Raw genomic sequence first — 25,460 nt, forward strand, 5'->3', positions numbered from 1 at the left:
GTGGGAAGGTTCCCCAACATAGTTTTTTCAAATGCCAGTGTGCAGCCTTGTTTCCTGGTGAAACTTAATCAGTAATGACTGTGCCAGTCAGGCAAAGATAAAGTATTTCTGCTGCCTGCAGCAGTGCTCAGAGTAGTGGGGGAAGGGAGAAGGGGAAAAAGGGAGAGAGTCCTCAGCAGTAGTTTGTCTTAGGTATCAGCGAGCAAATGCTGCTCCTTCAGCAACTGCTGGATTTATTTTTAACTGCTTGACTCATTCTTTGTCAGATGATTGACCATCAAGCTGCATATTGAAACACGAATGTGCAGAGGAAGCAAGCGTAACTAAAGGAAAAGGGGGAGTGGTTGTCTGGGAAAAGAGGTGGGATTTGGGAGTTCTGCTTCACATGCTCTGTGCCTGCTGTTCGAGTGAGTTACAGGCTCTAAAGCCGACTCAGCGTACTGCAGGTCAGCCTAGAAAGTGAAGGATGATGGCTGCTTTCGGCTGCACAAAGGCGCAATTGCTCATTTATTAGAGGAAAGGACCTGGAAGCAGTGTTTGGGGCAGCAGTGTACTGCTTGGTGACAAATCAATTTTTTTTTTTTCCTGTGCTGGATGTTGCCATTCTAAAGGATTCTCATCATGATTGATAGCTCCAAGAAGCAGCAACAGGGCTTTTCTGAGATTTTACCTGCAGGAGATGTTAAGCCACTGAAGGAGAAGGAATGCCTTGAGGTGAACAGCCAGAAAAGTCTCAAGGAAGGTCAGTCGCTTGCTGGTTGGGGGACAGCAAATGCAGAAGTACTGGGCAGATTCAGTTCACCAGCATTTCTGGTGTAATGCTGTGTGACAGGAAGAATTTTTGTACATTAAATTAGGTATTGTTTTCCCTCTTAAAAAAAATTCTAAAAGCTAAGTTTAGAATTTACCTGAGACTATTAAAATAACAATAACAGCTTAATAGAAATTGTAGTATGAAGAAAAATTATTAAGTCCTCTATTCAGAGTAGCATTTAGTGCTGAATTCATGAAACGCTCTGAAATTGTGCTGTAAATATTGCACAAAATGCTTCAAAAAGTCACTATTGAAATAAATATAATGAAACCAGTGTCATTACATGACACTTAAAAATAAAACCCCACAAACCTTTAGTTTTAGACGTGTATTACTACCTCATTTTCAACAGTGCTTTTCTCAGCTGTCTCTAGAATTCCCTTCTCCCCTCATACTTAATTAGATTTGACTCTGCTTTCCAGATGTATGCTTTTCAAATTATGTTACGTCTCCTTAAATGATTGTTTTAGACTGTGCATTAAATTGATATAATGCACAAGCATTAGTTTGTAAAATAGCAATAGTCTGAGGATATTTGCAGCATTATTTAAAGCTGACAAATGGTACTATACCAGATTCATCTGAAGTAGTATTTGTTAGGCTGTGGCAATAATACTGCTGAGACACGGAAGTTGTCTTATTCCTTCTAGCTGGAGGTATTCTTCTATCTGGCCCGTGTTAAGGAGAAGAAGGAAGAGACCTCTTGAGGTCAGCTGCCAGCCCCACAGAGGACAGTGTGTTAACTGGTGTATGTTAACATCCCAGGCTCTTTGAACTCCAACTTCTTAATCAGTCAGAAACAAACTGTATTCGGAGTAGACAAAATTCCTCCTTTCCTTTTATAGCACTCTGCCTTGGCTTTTACTCCAGATATCTCTGGATCTTCTAGTGATTCAGAGATTTCTTCTTGGGTGTTGTGGCAAGACTGCTGTTTTTCTCCTTCTACATGAGATCATGCCTTTCTCAGAATTTAAATGCTGGGTTTGTTTTGGGGTTTTGTTTGTTTTTAAACTTGGATCTTAATAATGTTTAAAATGGCAAAAAGATAGCCCATGTTCATTATTGAATTCAGTAACTGACAGTTTATTTTTAAAACCCCTTTACTTAGCTCTGAGTTAAGGCTAGAGAAAACACTGATTCTTATATAATGTACTGATACCAAAGGTTTCTTATCGATTGGAAAGATCATAATAAGTTGAGTGTTGATGCATGTGGCTATGGCTGAGAGCACAACAGTCCTGCTTCCTTTACAGCAGCAAAGCACTGACTGAAAGACAGTGATTGATGATAAAGGGCCAACAGTGGCTTCTTTTTCATGGTGTTTGCCTTGCACCTCCTCCGAACAGGCCCAGTTAAACCTGCTGCTGCTACCTCTGAAGCTCTGTGGGGCAACAGGAACAAAGAAAGAAGGCGAGGAAGTTGAGAGGGACAGAGGAGTAAGCATACTGTTGTGGGAAATACGGCAGGAAAAAAACCCTAATGAATCTAAGCTGCCGAGAAATAAAGGGGAGAAAGACGTGAAGAAACGAGCATGGTGGATAGTGTAGGTGGGCTAATAAGTAACCACGGTAATCGTTACCTTCAGTCTTCTTGGAATATGTCAGTTATGTAGAAAGTGGATGAAAGAATGTACATTACAATAATTATGGTCTGTCAGAGTAGCAAAAAACCTGCAATTATGGACACTCTTCCAGTCTAAATTCATGAGTACTTTAGAGTTTAAATTATTCGGTGTGTAAAAGAAGATATAATTGTTTTCCACAATCACTATCTTTGCTTCCTTTTCTCTGTTTTAGTACCTGTTCTCCATTTTCACTCTTCCCTCATGAATATTGCTTATCCTTTTATGTCTCTTAAGTTTGGCAGCCTAATAATTAAAATAATGAATCTCTTTTTTGAGAGTATGAATGACTCTTCCAGCCTTTCCTCTTTCTAAAGCTTGGAAAAAACAAGCATTTTCTTTCTTGCAGTATATAGAATGAATTCTTGAAAACATTGCAAATCTGTTTCATTTGCATCTAGAGAGACTAAAACAGAGCTTCACCTTTCAGTTTATAATGTTATGAAATGTGTAGTTCAGGTATCTTGTAGACTTTTAAAAATTCAATTGCAGTTGTTAACTTCATCCTATTTAAATAACACTATAAATAATATTAAAACTTCTTATTTTACAGAACAGTATATTCTAACTTAGCTTGTGGCATTCTGACACTTCTTTTCTTTCTTTTTCCTTTAATTGAAATGATGATGTGACTGGTTCTGCCACCTGAATCATCAACGTTTTTTTGTTAGGACACAAAAATACGTAGGAATACTGTCAGTGAATGGTTAAAACTGCAAAAATCAAAAATGTAATTCTATTGGCAAACCCAGATGAAGTAATTCTGAAGGTGCTACAGCCTTTGCTTCATAATCTATTTTGCACAGTTTGATAAATCTAAAAATCTAGAGACAGTACAGTGTGCTTATTTCAGCAATGAGTACGTTATGAGAATTGTAAGGTGCAGTTGGTTTTTTACTTAGTATTTCTTTATAAGGAAAGAGACTTTTGATGGAAACACAAATCCCAACACTGTCTTCAGCAAATTAATATTAAGGGCAGTGGAAGGTTAGATTACAAAGATGAATTTTTTTCTTTGCTTAGGCTAACAAATACTCTTCACATTACTCACACATCACAGAGGACAGACATTATAGCATCCTATAACACAGGAGGAAATCCCCTTAATTACCCTGCTTTCTTGTAAACAACTCATATGTTACTGTTACATATTGTCTGTTCTGTGAGAAGAATTCTTAATTTTATCTGTTTTATCAAAATTACCTTTTGTATGAGCAAGGAACAAAAATACTTTTTGTCTCTGAGGCTAATACAGTGCTAACTAACCAGCTTTTTCATAAATCCCTGTAGCATTGACTTCTAATATTGAGTAAGTGGCCAAAACATTTAGAAAATTGAAAAGTCTTGAATGAAATCAGGACATCATTGTGCATACAGTTGGTAAGAAAGAGTATCATCAACAGTGTATGTATTAGAAATTAGAAATATACTTAGGTTGCAGATTAGGCATCTTCTATAGAGGAGTGACAGGAATTTACGAAGTCTTGCTTTGTACCCTAAATTGTTTTAATATAAGGATTCATGAGCTCCTGCAAGAGTGTATGACCATGCAGAACTCTTGAAGACACAGTATTAAATTGGTGAAACAAATCAGTCTGGTGCTATCCCAGGTGGGATTTAAAAGGAGATTGGATCCCATTTTGTTTGCACCATATTTTTCATATATTAATCTGAGCTTCAAAGTTACCTGTTGCCTGCAGATTACTGTAAGGAAAAAAAACTAACCAGGACAGGAAATTTTCTTTCCACCTTGAAGCGTAATTTCTTTCCTGGATTTGTATTGCTTTTTCATTTTACTGTTTTGTGAGGAACTGGAGACTGGCAAGTGCTAGAACCAGGATACAGGGTGGAATGAGTGAAGCACAGGAATTTCTTAGGTGCTTGCTGGAAATGTCTTCATTCTGTCTGGTTAACAGATCACCAGATGTAGTCAGGAAGGATTTCTTCCCTTCCTTCCCTGCAATCAAATCAATGCTGCATGAGAATTGTTTATCTAACAGATTTCCTGCTATTGCTGGCTTGTTGAGCATTGGTGATACTCTTGACCTCTACTGCTCTCCTGCGGTGGCATGTCAGACTTAGATTCTACTGTTGGGTTTGCTCATTTTGTTGGATTTTTTGGTTTGATTTAAAAAAAAAAAAAAATCTTTAGGTTCGGTTATATGGTGTTTAGAGGTGTTTTTATGACCCCTTATCAGTGGCAGTCTGTCAGGTATGTTTCTTGAGACGCAGAAAATGAGAAGAATACTGAAAAAAAGTATTATTCCTGTCATCTTAGTTAATAAAGGAAGTGCTATAAATTTAGTGTACTGATCCTGTGAGGCTGTGCTAAATTCTTAACTTTATGTATCTACCATAAACATTCTTTTTAATGACAGTGGGATAATTGTATGTCTTAAATCAGCACTTATTCCGCAAAATTTTCTTCTTCAATGTAGCACTTAGATGAATAATAAATATATGGTAATTCCATTATAATAAACACATTCTTAAATACGTCAATAAACCAAGGCCACAATGTATTAATTTGATTTTTGTATGTAATCTGTATAGAATTGGAGGATACAGTGGCTAACGAAGAGTTCTATCAAGAGTTGCTACAGCAACTACAAGATTTCTTAAAGGTTTTATAAAGGGTTAGGAGTAAGACTGCTGCTGCCAAAAGTGGGTGTAGTCCTATCCAGCCCTACCCTGCTTACTGCCAGCCTCTTTCTTGTGTTGGCATTAGGAATTATGCAACCCTGAAGTGAGTAGGATCAGTGAACAGGTTTTACTGAAGACTATTTATTTCAGTAGTGTTTTCAGCCAGATCAGAGCACTGACCTGCCAGGCTGCATCTTTGCCAGTGTTGATGCAACAGAAGCAGCTGTGGTTGGAGGGAGGAAGAGACCCTTGTCTTCTCATCAGTAATCCTGTTTTAGATCATACTAAGTTATGAAACCACACTCTCAAACCACTGTCTGTTTTGTTGCTATGCTGGAGGTTTCTTCTTTCCTTTAACAAAGCATCCAACAGAACATCTATGTACCTCAGCCTTTTTAATGCAAAGTCCATTCTAATGCAGCAACCTCACTGTCACTGCAAGCAATCCGACTCATCCACTGAGCAAGCATCTGCAGAAATCTGATGATGTTGTCTACACAGCAGACCTGTCATTGCTTACATCCCAGTCTGCAATCAGGCATCTTAGTGTAAATCCACCTTCCCCAGTGTTTTGAATTAAAGTGTAATCTCGTGAGTTGGAGGATCTGCTTGGGTACACATTTTGTTTGCTGGCTCTACTGTGCCTAGGAAAAGCATGGAAAATGGAGGTGTAGTACCTTCTGGAGAGGGCTCAGCTGGAAATCATCTGTCATTGTAATACATACAATGTATTACAATGTACATACATTGTACATTGTACATACAATGTACATACATTCAATGTAATATGCTCCAAATTATCACAAAGCAAGTCTGTAGTAGATGTAGAATTTGAACACAAGTTTCACGAGTTCCTTGACGGAACACTTCTTGGCTGATAGTAGTATTTGAGGAAATGCATATTATTTTTTAAAAAAAACCAGAAGACTGTACTAAGCAAAGGAATACTTGGCAGGTTTAGAAAATGTAATTATTGTTAATATACTTATGGTATGCAATTTTACAGACTACTTGAAATGTAAGCTTTAGTTTATTCAGACTTTCCACCCAAGATTGTAGTGATTTTTCCCATTTTAAAGATTTAAACAGAATGTGTGAAAAGTACAGATTTTGCTTTTTATGTATACGTGTGTATATATATATTCACCCCAGCAGACATTCCAGTAATTTGTTTGGAGGCTCGTGTATGTTCTGGCTTGTTTCTAAGCAACATGTTCCATAGCAGTGGGATACAATACAAATTGTCCTATATCCTAGTCATTTAAGCTTCTCAACTGATGATATTGTTATGCTTTATATTTTTGTTTTAAATGTTAAGTTTACATTTAGCTATCTTTCCCATCTAGCTTTTAATTTTCTACTTTCAGGATGATGACGTTACTTCTGGAAACAGTTATGTGTGCATTATTACTGGCAAAAGCTTTAAATCACAGTGGAATAATTTAAAAGATTTGGAGGTCCTGCAGGGTTTCCCTCCAGAATTGTGAAGAGATTATCTGAAATGGCCCTCAGTAGTCTCCACTCACATGCTTTGCATTTATCCAGAACATTTCTAAGCTGAAATGAAAGTATGACTGAATAATTGTGTGAAATGAGTATGCATCAGAGGCTGTTTCACTTTACTTAATTATTTTGGATATAGTCTTAGCAGAAAAATCACATATACAGTAATGGGAAAATGAACATTAAAAGTATATAAAAATAAGTAAGGGATTTCTTTTATAAAACCAAGTAAAATATTTTCTTTTTTTAAATGATACCCTGGCATATGTGAAAGCTTTGAAGACTGAACCCAGTATAACATATTCACTCATGTCTGGGTAATTTCTGATTTCTTTAATGATGAATTATTTTTATTTTAAAATTTAGAGAACTTAACCTACTGTATCACCACCTTCAGGCTGATGGGAGAGTACCACCACAATTTTAAATCCATTTTATCTTTAAAATGCTGTACGACTTACTTAGAATCACTTCCAACAAATCATGGGTAGCTAAATATTTTCATGGCTTTTCCCTAACCTTCCTTCTTTGACATGCCATATAATTGAAAAGAATGCTACGTTACCAAATTCCTGACTTTGGACACATGTGGAATGAGTAATGCCAGGTGCAAACTAGCTACTGCATTCCATAACCTTCCTGAAATATGTATCTTGCATATCACCTGCTCTTTCTTTTACTTACTATACAACACGTTCAGTTTATTACAGTTTTAGTTTTATTCACAGAACAAATATTAGTTGAAAAGATTAACCGTTTTTGTCTCAGTAAAGCATTTAATGAATTATAAATAGCGTACAACACCCCATATAGAGTTGAGGGAGAAACGGTCACAACTCAGGAGAAAGCAAAATATCTATCTCTGGAAAAAATAATTTAATGCAAATTATGCTGTTTAGAAAATGCCATGTAAACTTTCAAGTCCAAGCAGATGGAGTTTGGGGGTGTGAGGGTAACCACTGAAAGATGCACCGAGTTAAGTTCTTGATACTCGATTTCTGCAATTCTGTAACTGTCGCACTGTGCTGTGGGGTTGGTCCAGAATTCTGATACAAAACTTGATGCTTAGATCGCTTGTATAGTCCACCTACCATCGGATGAAATATTCTTCTACTTTACTGCCACCCTGCTGTTCATGTACTTGTATTAATGTTATAGTCTTGATGCCAAATAAGTAGTTATAAATTACTTCAGATCGAGGATACAATAGAATAGTCCATCTCCTGCAGCAGTGCTTCACTGCAACTGGAACGTCTGCTGTTAACCTCTATCGCTCTGTGTTTCCACCTCAACATGTTAGAGACCTTGGCTGCATAAAAGCTGTTTTAAGCTGGCAGAAAGAAATGGAGGCTTTCTGTGTAACAGCTTTTAATTTAAAGGAAACGGCCCTGTTTCCAGCACTGTCTGTTTCCATGGCAGCCAGCCTAGCAGCCTGCACTGGAGGTTCGACTGCTCTTGGAAATTTCCAAGGGAGTATGCAGGAATGTTGGACATTACATTTTCCCACTTTAACGTGCAGTTTTAAGGGCTTAAATAGCTAATATCCACTGGATTTTAACTTTGGAAGAAATAATGAGATGATTACATACAGAACATAAAAAAAACTTGATGCATTATTTTTCTTCTTGCTGTTATTTTAAAGAATTGTATGCTGTCTAATGAACCCCTTCTCCATCGTTTAGTGTCTGTTTCATTGTGTAATTGTTAAATGTCAACAAGTATTTGCTGTTTCGTAGTACCTTCTATAAAAAGATAAAATTTAAATTTTATTTTAAATTAATAGGATATGTAATTAACTGTGTTTAGATGTGGAATTATTAGTGCTGGAACTGTGCACAATATAAGTTCTGGTTTTTTTCAAGACAAGAAGCAGTGGTGAAAGCTTGTCAATCAGTGTAGATAGCATTGTTCCTGCAGGACAACTATCAATTTATTTTTGGCCTCTTTACATTCCAGTGCTTGTGATTATATAGTACTACTTTGAGATGTTCTTTTCCATAGGATACAAATTACAGATCTGTAACAGAAATCACTGGCTCAACTTCAATAATAACTATTTGATCTAACTGATTAAACAATACGCTTTATTTGAACTTATTCTACTATTCACACTGAGTAAGACCTGACTGGACTGCTCTATGTTTCTTACCTTTCAAAGGGTCTTACACAGAATGTGATGTGTACTTGCTTAAGTGCCTGTTTATGCCACCTTTCTTGCATTCAAACCAGCACAGCGCTTCAGTAAGCTATTGAGGATCTGCTTGTTTTGGTTATTCTTAATCTTTATGCCCCTTAAGGGCATAGTGTATGTGAAACTGAACAGTACTCACTGTTTGAAAACAGAGGCCATTAACTTTATAAAATTGACAACTATATAGAAATAAGTTTCAAAATAATAAAGTGCATTGGTTAACAGAGAACCTCTCCTTGTTGCACCATCATCTCCGTCCCCTTGCATATAGGAGCAATGATTCCCTGGTATGCTAACACTGGAAGAAACTGTAAGAGTGGGAGCACCAGCCCCTGGCACTCAGTTTTTCAAGTGGTGAAAAAATCTATACCTCCAGTGAAGTCAGAAGACTTCTACTGACTTTATGAGAGCCAGATAACCAGATGTTCTTCCTGTGAGGAGGGATTATGCTTTTTGGTTTTGTCAATAAGTGTTAAATAAGCTACCTTATGATTTAATGATTATTTTACTGACTGAAGAAAACACATGGAAATTTTGGAATCTCTTCACCTGCTATTAAAGTGTTAATCTTAAAATCATACAGTGACTTGAAAATAAAAGAATACCCTCCCTTCCCCCTCAGTCAAAACAGGAGTTTGACTGACCTCTCTGTGCATGGCTGTTATTCAGAAAGCAGTTCAAAGATAATTTCTTAGAGTTGCAGTGGTGTGAAGGGGGATTCCTGCCAGATAATGTGAAGTGCAAAATATTTGTGCTGTCTTTTAGCAACTAGATTTGCTCAGTGGTGTTAACATAGCCCTTCTTTTGCACATACACTTTAAATATGAGGAGGAACAGTATTACTGATGTTAATAGTGTATTAACATATCTAAATCTTTGACAATTCTTGGCCTTTATTTTGGAGACCATCATCTATGATTTCAGATGTTATGCAGGTAACTGCCTGTTTAAAAGTGTAAAAGTGAGAGGTAAACTATCGGGCAACAAACTGAATGGATTTACCCTGATAAGAACAATCTGTTATACACAGTGTTTGAGTAAGTACCACCCCATGGGGAACTTCGTCTTGTAGTACCTCATGTCTTTTGAATTCTCCCTTCCCCAGATTCCACACTGGTTTGCCTGTAAACGGTTCTTTGTAATAAAAAAAAACCCCACACCCAAAAAAAACCCCCAAAACACTAGAACAAATAGTAGAATATAGTAACTTTGGCTAATGCATCAGTAGTTTTTAGATTTTTTGAAAGCTGTGTCCTCCTATCTCATCCATCCTTATTAGATTTACCTCTTTGTGTGTTACTGACCGTTGTAGAAATCTCTTGCTATATGGATTTCTATGTATATAATAAACAAAGTCTGTATTAGATTTAATTACATTAGATTTAAACCAACCTGCATTCTATTCTATAGAGAGTTTCTCACTGAAATAAATTAGCAATTCTTTGCCAAATGCGCAAAGCTGTGCTCCATTCTCACATCATTCATTCTTGTCTTTGAAGATAATTTCATCACATTTTCCGTATTGAGAACTTGTGATTTAGTTTCCATGACTCCCATCTTCTGTATCTTTCTGGCTGTTCTTTGAGCTGCTTTTTGTGGGTCCCCATTTCCTTTTGAGCTTTCCACAAACCTCATTCCTATTCCCTTCCTTTATACCCGCTTCAGGTTCATCTCTAGTATAAAGATACAAGTCTGTCTGTAACTTGCTTCTGCTCAGTTGTATGGCTTAGTCCGTCTAACTACAATGACAATATAAAGGTCATTACTGACTGTAGTATGACCATCTCCTCTGACACACAGACCTGCAAGCCAAATACCCTCTTTGACTGGATGTAACTCTGCATCTCATGTACAGGTGTTACCATTTCTTCCTTGGAAACATCTCTGCTTTTTTGCTTTTTGTCGCTGTGAGGGCTAAAAGTATTTTAGGTCCTTAGGTCTTTAATTGAGATACAAATATTAGATTTTTCCCCGATAACTCTGCTTTTGAAAAACAGAAGTTTTTTTCAGCTTTTCAACTTTTTAAAATAACATATTTAGGATTTTTATTCACAATTACTTTCTGTTTAGAAACTTTTTTAATAATGCGTTCAACAGCTCAATATTTATTTAAAAATCAGACACCAAACTTTTTTTAACCTTCTTAATTTTGGAGTTGTTTGCAAAAGCAAACATCTGGTTTTCATCCAGCTTTGTTTCTGTTTAACCTCCTTGCTCTGGTCAAGTCAAAATCTGCAATGATTATCATCTTACACCATCTTTCTAACTATGAGTCAGCTCTTCTTTAGTATTCCTCCTGCAGCACTTTGCTATTAGTCATGCTACAGGCTGTCCTTTCTTTACTGTGTAATATATGTAAGTTCCTGATATTTCTTTAATAAGCGAATAACTGCACATTTCATATCTTCTATAGCTCTCATTTTTTCAGTCCTCCCACAGTTTTTATGACTTGTCCAGGTACACATGGGACAACTTCAAAACCATCCCTTATTTGCTTTGTGATGCCCAGTATAGGTTAACAGACGATGGGTAGGCAAGTAGTGTTATGAGAGACTATAACTATTTGTTATATATATATTTGCTAAAAAATGCTAAAGCTTCACACCTAAGTGTATATGGTTTATATGCAGGTACATTCTTACTGCTCTGTTAATCCTTCTGCTATAGTCTACTGCATATTCTCTTGTAAGACCATACACTGCCTAGGATATGGGTCAGTTTTTTCTCTTTCTGAAAAGCTTAAGCCAAATATCTGATCATAATTGAAGCCACAAATCATAGATATAATACATTTATAAATTATGTAGCAGGGTTTCCCATCATCTACATTTGGAATTAATGTTCATTAAAGAATTAGTTGAAACCATTTGGAAAGTAAGAGATAAGCTACCTACCTTCTTAGCACTATTTTTTGCTGATTAGATTTATTTTAGTCTCCCTCCCCCATGTCCTGGGTGAATACCACCTATCGTGGCCATGGCCAAGCAGCATTAATTTTCAGGAACTGACAAAGAAATCACATCAGCCACAAATATAAGTAACACATCCACTGGGGTATGTTTTTACAGTGTTGATGCTTCCATGGTGTGTAGGGCTGCGTCCAAGTGGGATGTCAGAGGGAGGCACAGCCTGTCCCCCTTTCTGAGGCACATCACACCTGATAGCACAAACAGGGAGTTGCAGGAACTGCATTGCACTCAACAAGTCTGTAGCAGTATGCTCACAGTGTTCAAATGTCTTCCTCTTTGGACACACACATGGTGTGTTCCTGACAATTCCATGTTACTAGTGAAAGAGAGTTCAAAACAGGACCTTGGGACAGAAACTTTGGTACACTGTTTTTTGATGGTGTTTTGTTTGTGGGGTGGTCTGTTTCTTTGTTTCCAAGAGAACTTTTAGCAGCTGAATGTACCTCAGGCAGACTCTTTTTAAAGTATACTTTAGGGTAATACAGGGGAATACTTATTAGAAGTGCTGGAGTAGGTATTTAGCTTACTTGTATTGGCAGAGTGCAGTGTGAGGCCTTTCTGATAATTTCTCTCACAAACTTGCCAATGAAAAATTAAAATGAAATAATTGCTAAATGCTGAACTGGTGGGATGTGTTTAAACTGTCCAATCCAACCATATGACCTAACAGTGAGCACTGTCTGTCTTGGTGTAGTGGAATGCCAAATAGAAGTCTAATCTTTCTCATATGAAGGATGAAAATCCTTGGTCTGAGAGTCATGTCAATATCTGGATCTGGGAAAGCCATATCTCTAAAAAATAATACATTTCTGATAAAACTCTGCCTCTTTATATGTAATTTTAAGAGTTAAACTAATTTCTTTAAAAAAACATGGTCAAGCTATTTTTTCGTGCACAAAGACTTTGCACATCACATTTGAGATTGCAGTGATGCTATTTCAGAATTTTAAATAAGTCTCATAGGATGAAGAACACAAGTACCTGTTGCCTGTAGTAGGTTTCATAGAGTAGACTGCGTATGCGCTTCCTACAAAATAATTTTCCAGTTTAGCCAGCTGTCCAAATTGGTGAATTAGTGAGGGCTTTGAAATTGTTGTTATCAACGCTGCAAAACGGTGTGATCATTCTGTAGTGTGAAGGTCAATTTGAAAGTTGTTTAACTTTCCCACTTCTGTTTGCTGATATATGAAAGTACCATGCTAGCAATGCTCAGGTAGCCATAGCTGAACCAGCTACACCTACAAAATGCAGTTTGTGGTAAAGCTCAGTAAAAAAGAAAGTTGGAGTCAAAAGCATATTAGAAATCAGAAATACCATGTACCACATGCATTTTTTTCTTAATAAATGACTTGCCTATCATATGTTAGTAGATGACTCACATCAGTGATAACATTCCTGCACCTGTTGTAATATTACCAGCATTCGCTTGTTGATCCACTGCGTTCCAGGTGATGGAATTGAAAAAAAAAATACTAATTCTGATTTACTTACTGTGTCTGATGATGTATATCAGCTCTACCCTGGACATAACTGATGTTGGAGCAGGTCATTTTTCTTTAAGATCTTGAGCCTGAAATAGAGGCATATGTTTAAAACTGACTTGTAACTAGGTAAAAGATTTGGTAGACACATTTAAGGTGTGTGTAGTGTTCCAAGAAAGCCAAATTTAAGTGTGGTGTAAATTTGGACCAAATAAAACTGTATAGCATGGATGAGATTCCTGCACAGAGCAGGACATGCTTTTCAGCCCTTTCCACGGCTTCCTAGTTGTGTAAAAGGAAGTGTAGTTTGAGCGAAGAAAAAGAGAAAGTAAAGTTTTAATCTACTGAAGACCAAAAATATTGGGTCTGAAATACAGTAGTCTTGCCATGCTGTTTATAAATTACCCATCCAAATGATGTGAGAGTCAAAACTTATTTAAGATTTTTAAAGTGATTGCCCATTTAGTTTTAAGACTAAATCTGAGCTTTCTTGATTTTACAGTTGTAAGCAAGAGAACCCAAAAGAAGAATGTATCAGAGTTTTTTGCTTTCCTGTAAACACCACACCAGTTAGTGAATTTCTCAGTGCTTTGTGCTAGTGCAGTAGGAAACATTGTATCGTATGCTTAAAATGCATTTCTGTTGAAATGTGTGTGTCTTGAAATTTTCTGTAGGAATGGGCTAAGTCCTGACCCAATACATTATTTTTCTTAATTCACACTTACTTGTATAAAGCTTGTGGATTTTTTAAGTTGGATGTCCAGTTGCATAAATGTGTGTTTACACACTCTTATCTGCATCTTTTGGGGCAGATTAGACCAATGGGACTTAGAAACCCACGTGGTTTTCTGCAGAAAGATTTGAACTTTCTCTACCCATGCTCTGAACTTACTGGGAGTATGTACGCTGCCAAACCCAGCCTAGGAAACGCTGCTGAAAGGAGTGTGTCACAGCACCATTTGAATTTGTTCAAGACTTGAGGCAGCACAAGTTTGCATCTACTAGTAAGAGGTATTGCAAGAAGAGGTCACGGCTTACTTGGAGCCACATGAAATTAAGGAAGACCAAACATAAATCATTCAAACTATTATAATTCTTCAGTTAACTTTTTACAGTCATTTAATATTACTTGGAAAATACAATTCATTACTGAAAGCAGGTATTTTCAAGTTTCCAGAGAAACTCAATAGATTTTGAATTACTTTCCATTAACTTACATTTTACTGTTGTTGCTTTCGCATTCTCCCATCTCTCCTTTGTAATAATTGTGTAACAATATCGTAAACTCTGAACAGAACTGCCGTGCCACAGCCCTGAAATATTTGTATTTAAATTCTCAATGTTTGTGTCACACAAGAAAATAATGTCCTTGTTTTCAGGACTTGCTATTCCCGGTCTTAATGCTTTAGCCAGAGGAGTATCCTTCCTGTACCGTAGAACAGGAAATAAGCTGGTTCCTTTTAAATTCTGAAAACAATGAACTTTGTCCTTAGCCTAATTTTTTAGAAATTACATTCATTCTGATGTATTGGACAATGCATTAGTTTGTTTTGCTTCCTCATGAAATACAATGGGAACAGCATGTCACAATCATACATCTGTAATAAGCTATCAAAGCAGAATTTAAGAATGTAAATATTACATCTTTAATATATTGCTTTCCTTGACCAAGCATCTTGACTGTCTCTTGTTCAAAAGATGAAGTTTCACATTAGGGTAATGGCTATATGTGTCTAAGAAATAATGAAGCACTATGATAAATTGATACAGAAACAAGGGGAAGGGAACAATAGAAGAACAACTACTTTTTCTTTTTTTTTCCTGGGAACATTTACAAAAAAGCCCTAGTCTTTGAAAGTGTGAGGCCTTTATGTCTATGCCCTCCCGCAGGTTTTGTGCGGTTCCTGGTATAGTATTTAATGTGTGTCACACTGGCTAGTCTTACAGTATAAATAAGTTGAGAACCTTTGTACATTTTATTAAATGTAATGAAACATAGGAAGTTACCTCTGAAACTGTAAACAGTTTTTCCAAATTTGACAGTATTGGATTTATTTGGTCCTTGAAATAATTATGACAAAACATATCTTAATCAGGAAAACAGCATATTCTGATGTTCAGAGAGAGGCTAAGGTTTGTTCCTGATTATGTCACTTTTTTGGTGTTTTTAAATAAGTCAAGTAAAATCTGGCTTCTCTTCAGTTTCTTGTGTTTCAGCAAGATTTATTTAAATGTACAATAAGCCTTTATATTTAAAAAAAAATCCTTAAAGAAAAACTATCAACCAAACACATACAGCTTTTCTTTTAACATGCTCTGCAAACATCATTTCTATTTCAGCATAGTGCAGTTATGTAAGATTGGTTTAAGACATGTAAGAGAAGTCTATATAATCATTATGTGTTGCAGTTTATGGTATAAACTCTTTATATCTCACTATGTTTTCTTGAATCTATTATCTAAGAGTAGTGTTGCAAGGGAAAAAGAATAATCCTAGATTTAGATGTATACTTAATACCTCTTATGAGGCCTAGCTGTTAGGAAAAGTGGATGTATACACGAAATACAGCCCCTTTATCAGATGTGACCAAAAAGCGGCAAACTCCAATATGAATAGGGATTGGAAGCAATCACTCCAAACTATGTTAATAGCAGCTGATCCTTAATGGTAGGTGTCTTAGAGGTTACTGTCAGGTCTGAATACATATAGAAAAAATATTTCTAAAGTTGAAATTCTTGGTATCTTTTGAATGATTTTTTTGTACTTTCAGAGGGGTAGTATGCTTACATATGAATGAATGACTGTTTTCTTTTGTCAGTACTTCAGCTGAGGCTACAACAAAGACGGACACGAGAACAGCTGGTGGACCAGGGCATCATGCCACGTAAGACTTACATTTCTAGTAATTTGTATTACTATACTGTATTAATTATGAACTGCATATATAAAATAATGAAGATAAACATCTCTGTGAGAATCATGAAAAATAACTTTATTGTTTGAAAAGGCTTGTGGGATCCTTTTGGTAATCTAAATGAGCATGAAATAGCTTCATCATGCTTACCTAATGTTTCAGTTATTAAAATAGCCATTGTGATGAAAACGCAAGGATGCCGACATGGTCTGGTTCTCCTTTTATTTTCTCTCTTTAAATTACGACTAATCTTACTGAAATAAATTGTATTATATAAATGAGTGGACATCAATAACAAAGCCAGCAGTCTTTAAAGAGCAGGATGGCAATGGTGGCCAAACAAAAACAAGGGACACAATAGAAGTTGTGACTTGCGCACTAACAGATGCGTCTTCTGTGTCAAACCTTGCATGATGGTAGCTGTGATGTTACAGGACATGAGGCAGCGGATTAGGCTGGGCATCGTACACTGGATCATATGACCTAATGCAGAAGCTTCTGTGCCTAGGCCTTTCTGAGTATGAATACCCTTCCAAGAATATGGGAAGTGGCTTTGTGGGATTTTTAGAAAACTGTTATAGTTTTAGAACATTTTTTTCCAGTTGCCAGAAGTTCCTGATCAACTTGCTGCATCTGGCAAACTGTCCAAATGGGTGTAAGAATTTTGTATTCTCTTCCAAAACAAAGATTATATAGTGGTAAAAATTCAATGAATGCCTTTAGGTGCTATCTTTAGAAGAGTTAAGATGCTGCTGATCACCTTAGTGTGAAGTGTCTCACTAAGGCAGCAATGTCACCAAGTTCATAAATACAGTTGAAGATGTATTTATGATTTCAGGATTCTGTAATGCTGAGCTTCTGACTCTTTGGACTGGCTGCCTGCCATCCTTGACAGCTATGCAAGAAGTTATCAGTTCTTCAGTAAACCATTTTTATCTCTAACTCTGTTCTACCACTGGAATTTAACTGCAGATCATAGTGCTTTGGCAAGCAAATAATGTTTGTAAATTTGGTTGTATGTCTGAACTCACAGCACTTGTATTTTGAAAATAAGTAATTGGCATGCTTTATGCAATTGCACTTTATTGCCAGAGTCCATTTTCTCCTTTACTGATTTCAGTCTGTTAGAGATGATGGTTGTTTCAGCAGCAGAACTTATGATACCTAAAATCAGTTTAGGAATCACAAGAGGGTCCTCGTGAATATGGATATTTACTGGCCTAGAATTCAACTGCAGTTAACTCTTTCCTTAGAGATGTTTTGGTGTTCCTCCACTTGGGATCCCAATGACTATGCTAATTGTTTAGTATAATGTCTTCGGACTTGTTTTGGACATCAGCCTGGCCTCAGAATGAGGAGTGCACAGAAAACATTGAGAATCCCTAAGTGGACAGTGTGGGATGAGACTGGGCTCAAGATAACAGGTCCAAGTAGTCAAAAGATTCAACTGGGAAAAATGATTTTTCTTCAAACAAACAAACAAAAGCCCCAGCCATTGAAAACATGTAAAAATTATGCCAAGTTGTTATAAATAGTCCACTGTGCAGTGGTGAATTCTAGCTTGAAAGCACAGTATCTTAAAGCTAATCTCTTCTTGAAGGTTTCTGAATATGCAGCAGACTTCAGATTGCTTTGCTAAAGCATCTGCACCTTCCCAGGTCTGTAGTGTTATCTTCAGGAATGGAATGATCTGGAGTTTTTTGAGTGAAACCTGGGAAAAAACTTCTAAACTGTCAAAAAGTGTTGAAGATTTTGTTTTGCAGTATCTCTTCTCTGCCAAAAGTGTGGCAAATAAGATGGACCACGGCTGCTGCCACTTCACTTCCTTTCAACAATCCAGTTGAGATGAAGCACTCTAAAATTCATATTATTTCTAGCTGACTAGTATTTTTTACTCTTTAGCAGCTAACCATAATTTTGTTTTCTAATCTGAACATTTGGGGCTTCTACAATTTTTTTTTTTTTTTTAAGATCAGCACAAATAGTTCTTAAGGGACGGTCCAGTTTTCTCTAATAACAGCAAGTATGAGGTATAGACGGATAGTAAATACAGTGGTATAAATGAAACAGTATTTTGGCATTCTGAACCTCACCTCATAAAATTTCTACTGTGGAACAGTTTTGGTAAATAGACCCCGGTGTACATAGTGAAAAAGTTAACTGTTACATGGTAATATCTGTTAAAATCAAATATTCTACATATTCTGTATAGGAGTGTTGCTCATCTCTGTTAAATATAAGCGAATATAACTAGCATGAGTCAAATATAAGACTGGTCAGATACAAACACAACACTGAGATGGTGTTAAACACCCATACATACATACTGATGAGGATATTTCTTTTGGAAATCACTTCCTATCAATTTAACTCTTACTCTCTCTTCACAGCTTTGAAAAGTCCAGCTGCATTCCATGAGCAGATAAAGAGCCTGGAGCGAGCCAGGGTAAACCACTTTGCGTAAACTTGTTATTGAAAATGGATAATCAGTTGTATGTGATACTAAATTCTCTGAGTACATGAAAAAATTATTACCATTACAGTAATAACATGTGCTTTTTTCTTGGAATAATCTATTAAAATAAAATACTGGTGTCAAATCTGAGAGGAACTTTCTTAATCCTTCGCAGATCAAGGTGGGGGGATAAACTTACGGTCATAATGCAATACATAGCTACCTCCAGTTAAGGATAGGCTCCTTGGGGAAATTATGCTTGTGTGCTATTTCTGTAGCAAATCTATACTACTGTGATTTTCTGTGGTGGTATGCGATCAAATCCAGAAACGTTCCCAACTTGTTTGGGGAGGACAGAAATGTATTAGCGCTGCTTAACTGATAGAAAACCAGAACAAAACAAAACAAACCCCTCTACTGCCCATGTTCTAACAGTGATGTCCACCTATCTGAATGCAACTGCAAATATTAATTGGACATCTGTGATTTATCAAACTACTTCCATTTTTCTAGTAAGCAGTAGTTAATGCTATTTCCTCATTTCTTTAAAGACTGAAAATTTTTTGAAGCACAAGATTCGCAGCAGGCCGGACCGGTCTGAGCTGGTCAGAATGCACATCCTCGAAGGTATGTACCCAGCTGTACGTACCTTTTGAGCTGCTATTAGAAGGAACTTCTGCTATGCACTCAGTTTTCTAATTGAATTAGGCTTCGATATGAATGATTTCTAAAGTTTTATATGCTCTATTTCTCTACTTCTACAGTGTCTGTTGTAATCTGTATTCTAAATCTGTATAATAATAGATAAGGTCTATGGCAGTGAAAGTATTCTCAACTGTGTATTTGTTTGCAATTGCATATTGCTTTTATTCTGTAATGGTAATTATACCATGGTGTATGTACACGTATTGTATATATTGCTTCAGTTTCTACTCACGCCCTAAAATAATCTGACAGCCTTGTACTTTCCCACCGTCACCACCACCCCAAACAATCTTTAATAAACTTGACTTTTACCGTGCCTTGTTGTTTCCCTTGTTGCTCAGGTCATTTGAAACAATACTCTCTTTATGAATGGGGCTGTATTTACTGTGTTTCACCATAATCTTACCAAATACAAAATTTACCAAATAACCATAATCCAAGTCAATTTAATAGCCATTAGTTTTCAAAACATGCATTTGGATACTAAACCCAGATAGGAGTCTCCATATTGATAGATCACATCTGTATTGATAGACTGTCTCCATATTTTCATTTAAATACAATCTGAAGACTCAAATTTGTGCTAGAAGCTCTTTTTAAAGGTAAACTTTTTAAGATGAGAGTCCAAAAATCAATGGATTAATTAAACCTTGACCATAGCTCACACTGGTAAACCACTAGAGCAGCAAATGCTGTCTTCAGATTATAATTAGCATTTGTTATTTTATGTTTTCCAAAAGTATTACTGCTGTTAAAAAAGAGGTTATGTTTATAGCAAAACATGATCATGGGGATGAATATCTACTCATATAATCTTATTTTTGCTTATTAGTTTGAGAATTTTCAGAATAATACTCACCTGCTTTTGATAAAAATGGAATGGTTATTGCAAAGACAAGACAATGTTGTTTGTCATGAAATTGGAGAAAAGACTGAACACAATATTTAAATCAATGTATCTTTTTAGAGACCTTTGCAGAGCCTTCACTACAAGCCACTCAGATGAAACTGAAGAGAGCTCGATTGGCAGATGATCTAAATGAGAAGATTGCTCAGAGGCCTGGCCCTATGGAACTGGTAGAAAAAAATATTCTTCCTGTAGACTCCAGCGTTAAAGAAGCTATTATAGGCAAGTAGAAGTCCCACAGCTTCTATCTGTTATCTATATGGCATTGTGGAAAATAATAATTTAACTCTTGAGGGTAAAGTTCACTAGAAGAAAACATACTCAGAGTTCATTACTACTTACTCTTCTGAGTCCTAAACTTTGTCATCATTGAATTAAAGTTATCCTATTTTTATTTGAAACTAAGTTAGAATTATAGAGTTGGAGTATAATACTGCTTTGAAAAGACTTGATTCCTAATAAAAATTATTACAAAATAATCAAACATATGTGGCCTTCACTCAGTCTGTCATAGGTGCCTGTGTGCACTCCACATATGTTTAACATAGCTTTTCATCTCTTATTAAAACAACTTCTGCTATGCACTTAGTTTTTTTCAGTTCACTGAATATGATTTAATATGGCTGTCATTATATTAAAAACACAATAAATACTTAGGTACCATATGTTTAGACTGTGCTGAAAACTGATCGTTTTCTAGCAATTGGCTAATTCTTCCACCAATGTCTAAATTTAATTTGTGTAACTAAAAAAAAAATGGTTTGCTTCTTTCTTTGTAAACATTCTAGCAGTTGGACAAGAGAATTATCCTCAAGCTTTGGATGATTATTCATTTGATGAAGACAGCAGTGATGCTTTATCACCAGATCAGCCAGCCAGCCAAGAATCCCAGGGTTCAGCAGCTTCCCCTGGTGAGCCAAAAACAAATGACTCACCATCACCAATAACACCAAATGCTACTACGTCAACACAGGTACAGTTTTTAAATGTTGAAACAAAATCTTCACAGTATGTTTTTTGGTCTGGCACTGTAGAAATGGGGCATAGTTTCATATGGAATGAATACATTTGCTGTTGCGAAGGAGTGCCTGGGACTCCGTTTTCTGTTTGGGAGTGTATAGACTAGAACCCTGATTTAGCTGTTGGCAGTGATGAACTCCCATAGACTGTAGTAAAGGCATAAATTCACTGAAATTCATTATAGCCTGTAGAAGATCTACAGCTTTCCCAGAAGTTGTTCAAAAGGTCATACCCATGGTTTACTCCAGCTGTTATTGATTACTTAAGGTCTGTCTTCATTCTGGGCAAGGTCTTGAACTCATTTAGAATTAAACTTAGCTGAAACAAAAACAGTTGACGTCAGTTCCATTATCTCCAGAAAAGTCCATAAAAAGTAAGGTTTCCCACATAATTTAAATGTTCTCTCTTATAGTTTTAAAATACTGCCTAAGGAATTTAAGAAATGAAAATAAACTTTATGTTGATTTTTCTATGAGGTTTTTAGTATTTTCTTGAGTTACTTAGAAAGAAAGAAAGAAACTTAAGTCTGCCATGGCAGATAAAATGTTGTCTTTGTAGTAGAGCATTTAAATGCGTGAGGATTTAAAGAACAGTGGATTTGAATGAAAACACGTGACTGTTTCCACAAGAGTTGCAAAAATGAGTTTTGAAAGAGAAATGTTCTTACAACAATTTAATTTTGTGATTTGAAATGGACAGTAACATTGCCTAACCTGTCTTTAAACACATTATAAAAGTGCTGATGTAAAATAAATTGCCAATACACTAATGAAACAAACATCACGTGCTACAAATTAATTTTTTGTCTTCTGTTAGCTACTGAAAACACAGGGTTATATGCATAATCATACAGCTATCTGGATGCTTTCTATAGTATCTTGTACAGCACTTGCTTCACAGGCTTTTATCTTCACCTTTGAGTTAATCAGTAAGTTTATTCATTAATGACATACATGCATTTATTTAAAGGTTACTATGTTTAGCTTAAGTAGGTTGTTTATGATATTTTCTGTCATACCACAGCTAGTAATTTTAAACTCACTAACTTAAGTGCAGCTAAGACAAGGCTTTTAACTAGATTTCTCCAACTTTCATGGAACTTTTTCTCTGGATCGAGAAAGAGACCCAAATTAAGGCTCCAGTGGAGGGAAAGGCAAGCAAAGTCGTCATATGTTGTCTGATGCCAACTAGCTTGAATAGTCAGCAAACTCCAAACTAGCTAGATTTAACAGTACTCATCTCCAGTCTTTAACAGCTTGTTCATTTGAGACTGACAGAGCTAAGTAAATGACAAATTGTGCTTACATTCTGAGTTATACTTGCCTAGAGGAACCATTAGTTTGTGTTTATGTGTTGAAATGAAAGAGTAACAAAAATTTTGCCTTGCATCAATGCTGAATGAGTTGTTGAATCAAATTTACACGTCTGCTGAGCAATCGTGTATGCTAGGAAAAAACCCTTGATCCTGAACTACTGTTTCTCCCAGTAAGCCCATTTTTCTGTTGTACATAAATGAAAGCAGCTATATTACCACAGAAAAATAATGTATGTTTCAGATTGATGCGTTTTGCCATACTATCCATGTTTGTACTTCAGTAAATTATTTAGTGGGAAAGACTTGGGTTTTCATCACAGTATTATATATATGAAGTGACTAACAAATGACATCAGTGTAATAGTATTGCACTCAGCTTTGTGTACTTGGTATCAATATACCACGCATCTATAAGCAAACACAGGAATTTTGGTAACGTTGTCATTTTTGTTTAATGAGCTGAAATGTTTTGTATTAATTTGAGTAGTACTCCTTAAGAGAAAGTGTGAATTTGATGGAAATTCACAAGCTTTAGGACTTTAACTTGTTTCATTTCATGCAAGTTAGTACCTGGTAAAACCAAGTTGTTTTAGCCTGTATAACACAATCATTAAAATACTTTATTTTGATGTGAATGGTACTACTATAAATGTGTAATATTCTTCAGGTTAATGTTGATGAACTGTAATCTAGAATGGATTTTTTTCAGGAGGACTTCCTAAGAGTGCTCCTTCATCACTTTGTCCACCACACAAAGGAGAAAAAGATGCATAACTTTGCAGTTCAAATAATTTTCACACTTGTCTTTTTATTAAGCATACTTTTGGAAAAATGCCTTTATTTATATATTTAAACTCTGAGAGGATTCGTAGCAAAGTCAGGTCTCTACATAGAGAACTGTGCTGCAATTTATAAATTAAGACGCAAACAAAAAATAAGACAGAACTGAATGTTGAGTTCTTAACTGCATACAGTAATGTAAAAATAAACAGTTAAATATGAGATAAATATTATTCATGCTCCAAAGATGTTATTGTCTTAATGACTGTGCTTACTTGAAAACTGAGGAGTTCAGGAGGGTTTCTTATTACTATAGTAGATAAAACTATTACAAAGTTCATATTCAAAAACAATGCAGGACACAAAAGTATGGCACATCCGTTTTATTTCATTGTTCCCTCACATACAGATTAAGATGTGAATTGGGTTTCATGTCAAGAGAATGTAATTTGTGTTGAATAAATTGAAAACAGACCACATGAAATTAGATTCCTAAGTAAAGAGTTAGGTTCCTAATGGAGTGTTAAATAAAAATACTCAAAGCAATACATGCCAAAAGCTTTTCAAGTAGGAAGCGTAAGATAGATATGTGATTGCAGCAACAAAATAACACAGCACTTGATTGAAAAAGCACTTCAGATAGAACTTCAATCCTTTGCTTATGGATTTCATAACATATTACAGCTGCTTCTGTGCACAGATCTAAAATGCGCAGCTGCTCTTCTGCAGAATAAAACAGATGCTTACCTTGTTGTTCCTTTCGGAAAGAAGAATAACAGCACAGAATGTCTCTACAGGAGATGTGTCTGGGAAATTGCTCCTTCATTCTTTTAATTTCCTCTGACAAATTTTACATTTTATTACAACACAAAATACAAAGAATGTTTTGAAAACAGTGGAATGCAGCCAGAGTTCTTTTCAAGGCTTCCTCCTCCACACATTTCCAGGCCTCCAAGGATGTAACGTAACTTTGAGAACCTTCAGCTCTCGTTGACTGATGACCTAAAACGTGCTTTTAACCTGATGTATTTGCATCTGGTAAGGATTAGGCATTTTAACCACACCACTCTAAACAGATCAAATTGTGGTGTTCACAATTATGACGACATTAAACAGTTATCTTCAAAACAGCTGAAGTATATGTATCGCTGAAGTGAATATAATGACTGTTCTCTTAATATATTCACTGTAGCTTGTTGACCTGCTAGATGCTTGTTTGCAGTTAGAAGAAAAAGATCCAGAAATCATATTATCTGTAACTGGAAATAGAAGATCTGTTCAAATGAAATAATGATTACTTTATGAAGTAATCAAGTTAGGAAGTTGAGACCTGTTAATTTAGGGTTTTTTTAATTTAAAAATTTATCAAGTAAATGATATGCATGGTTCATTGCCTTATCTAATGCTTGCAGGTTAAATTGGGAAGTCTGTAAAACGCTTTGTATTTCATGTAGCCATTAATCCTTTCTAGTTTAGGATAACAACTAATGTAAGGAAAAAGTAATTTACTCTATGGCAGGAGGAGAATGTTTAACACCGTAAGTTTCAAGCAATATGAATTAAAGAGGTGAGGGGTTTTGGGGTTTGGGTTTTTTGGGGCTTTTTTTTGACAGTTACAACTTTTCCATTTTAAAGAGATTTGTCGTGCTGTCATTATGGAGTCCTTTTCATAGCCTATAAGGGGTTGCTAAATAGTATATTTGAAGTCAAGTTATTTGTTTGGGTTCAAGAAGGATCAGAGTGATGAATGGTAAAAGAGTATGTAATGAATAAGCTGACGTATCAGACATTTAAAATGCTTTTTACATGGGACTTCAGGAAAACAAAATTTAAGAACCAGTGAAAATCATGAGATCATTAGAATGCCTCTGTGCTTTTTGGTAATACTGTACATGATGCTTTGATTCAAAGATAAATTAAATGTTTTTTAAAATGTTACTGCTATAACTAGAATAAGCCTTTTAAACTTGATAGCAACAGGAGTGCAGTTATGTTGGAATACAGCATCCAGAACCCTTTTTTAAAGGGTAAGTCCCCCTAAAGTCCCCTGCCAATTATTATGCAAGTCCAGCAAATAACAGATACTGTGTAGATATCGGCTGCTTTCCAGAGAAAACACTTCGAAAGTTGGATATAAAAAT

General features: G+C 35.9%; 1 protein-coding gene across 2 annotated transcripts in view; it reads left to right on the forward strand.

Moving 5' to 3' along the window:
* Positions 1-25,460, forward strand: part of MRTFB (myocardin related transcription factor B) — a 62,668-nt gene that overhangs the window by 14,347 nt on the left and 22,861 nt on the right. Inside the window, exons 1-6 of one of the 2 annotated variants that reach the window (XM_059826704.1) lie at positions 622-742; positions 16,042-16,107; positions 18,528-18,583; positions 19,144-19,219; positions 20,265-20,426; positions 20,993-21,177. In XM_059826704.1, the coding sequence (XP_059682687.1) occupies positions 622-742; positions 16,042-16,107; positions 18,528-18,583; positions 19,144-19,219; positions 20,265-20,426; positions 20,993-21,177 (666 nt within the window). Of the gene's footprint in view, positions 1-621; positions 743-16,041; positions 16,108-18,527; positions 18,584-19,143; positions 19,220-20,264; positions 20,427-20,992; positions 21,178-25,460 lie in introns of those variants that run through there. The other variant, XM_009808162.2, reaches the window with a different exon arrangement.

This window comes from Gavia stellata, chromosome 18, assembly GCF_030936135.1.
Source record: "Gavia stellata isolate bGavSte3 chromosome 18, bGavSte3.hap2, whole genome shotgun sequence".
NCBI classification, from domain to species: domain Eukaryota; kingdom Metazoa; phylum Chordata; class Aves; order Gaviiformes; family Gaviidae; genus Gavia; species Gavia stellata.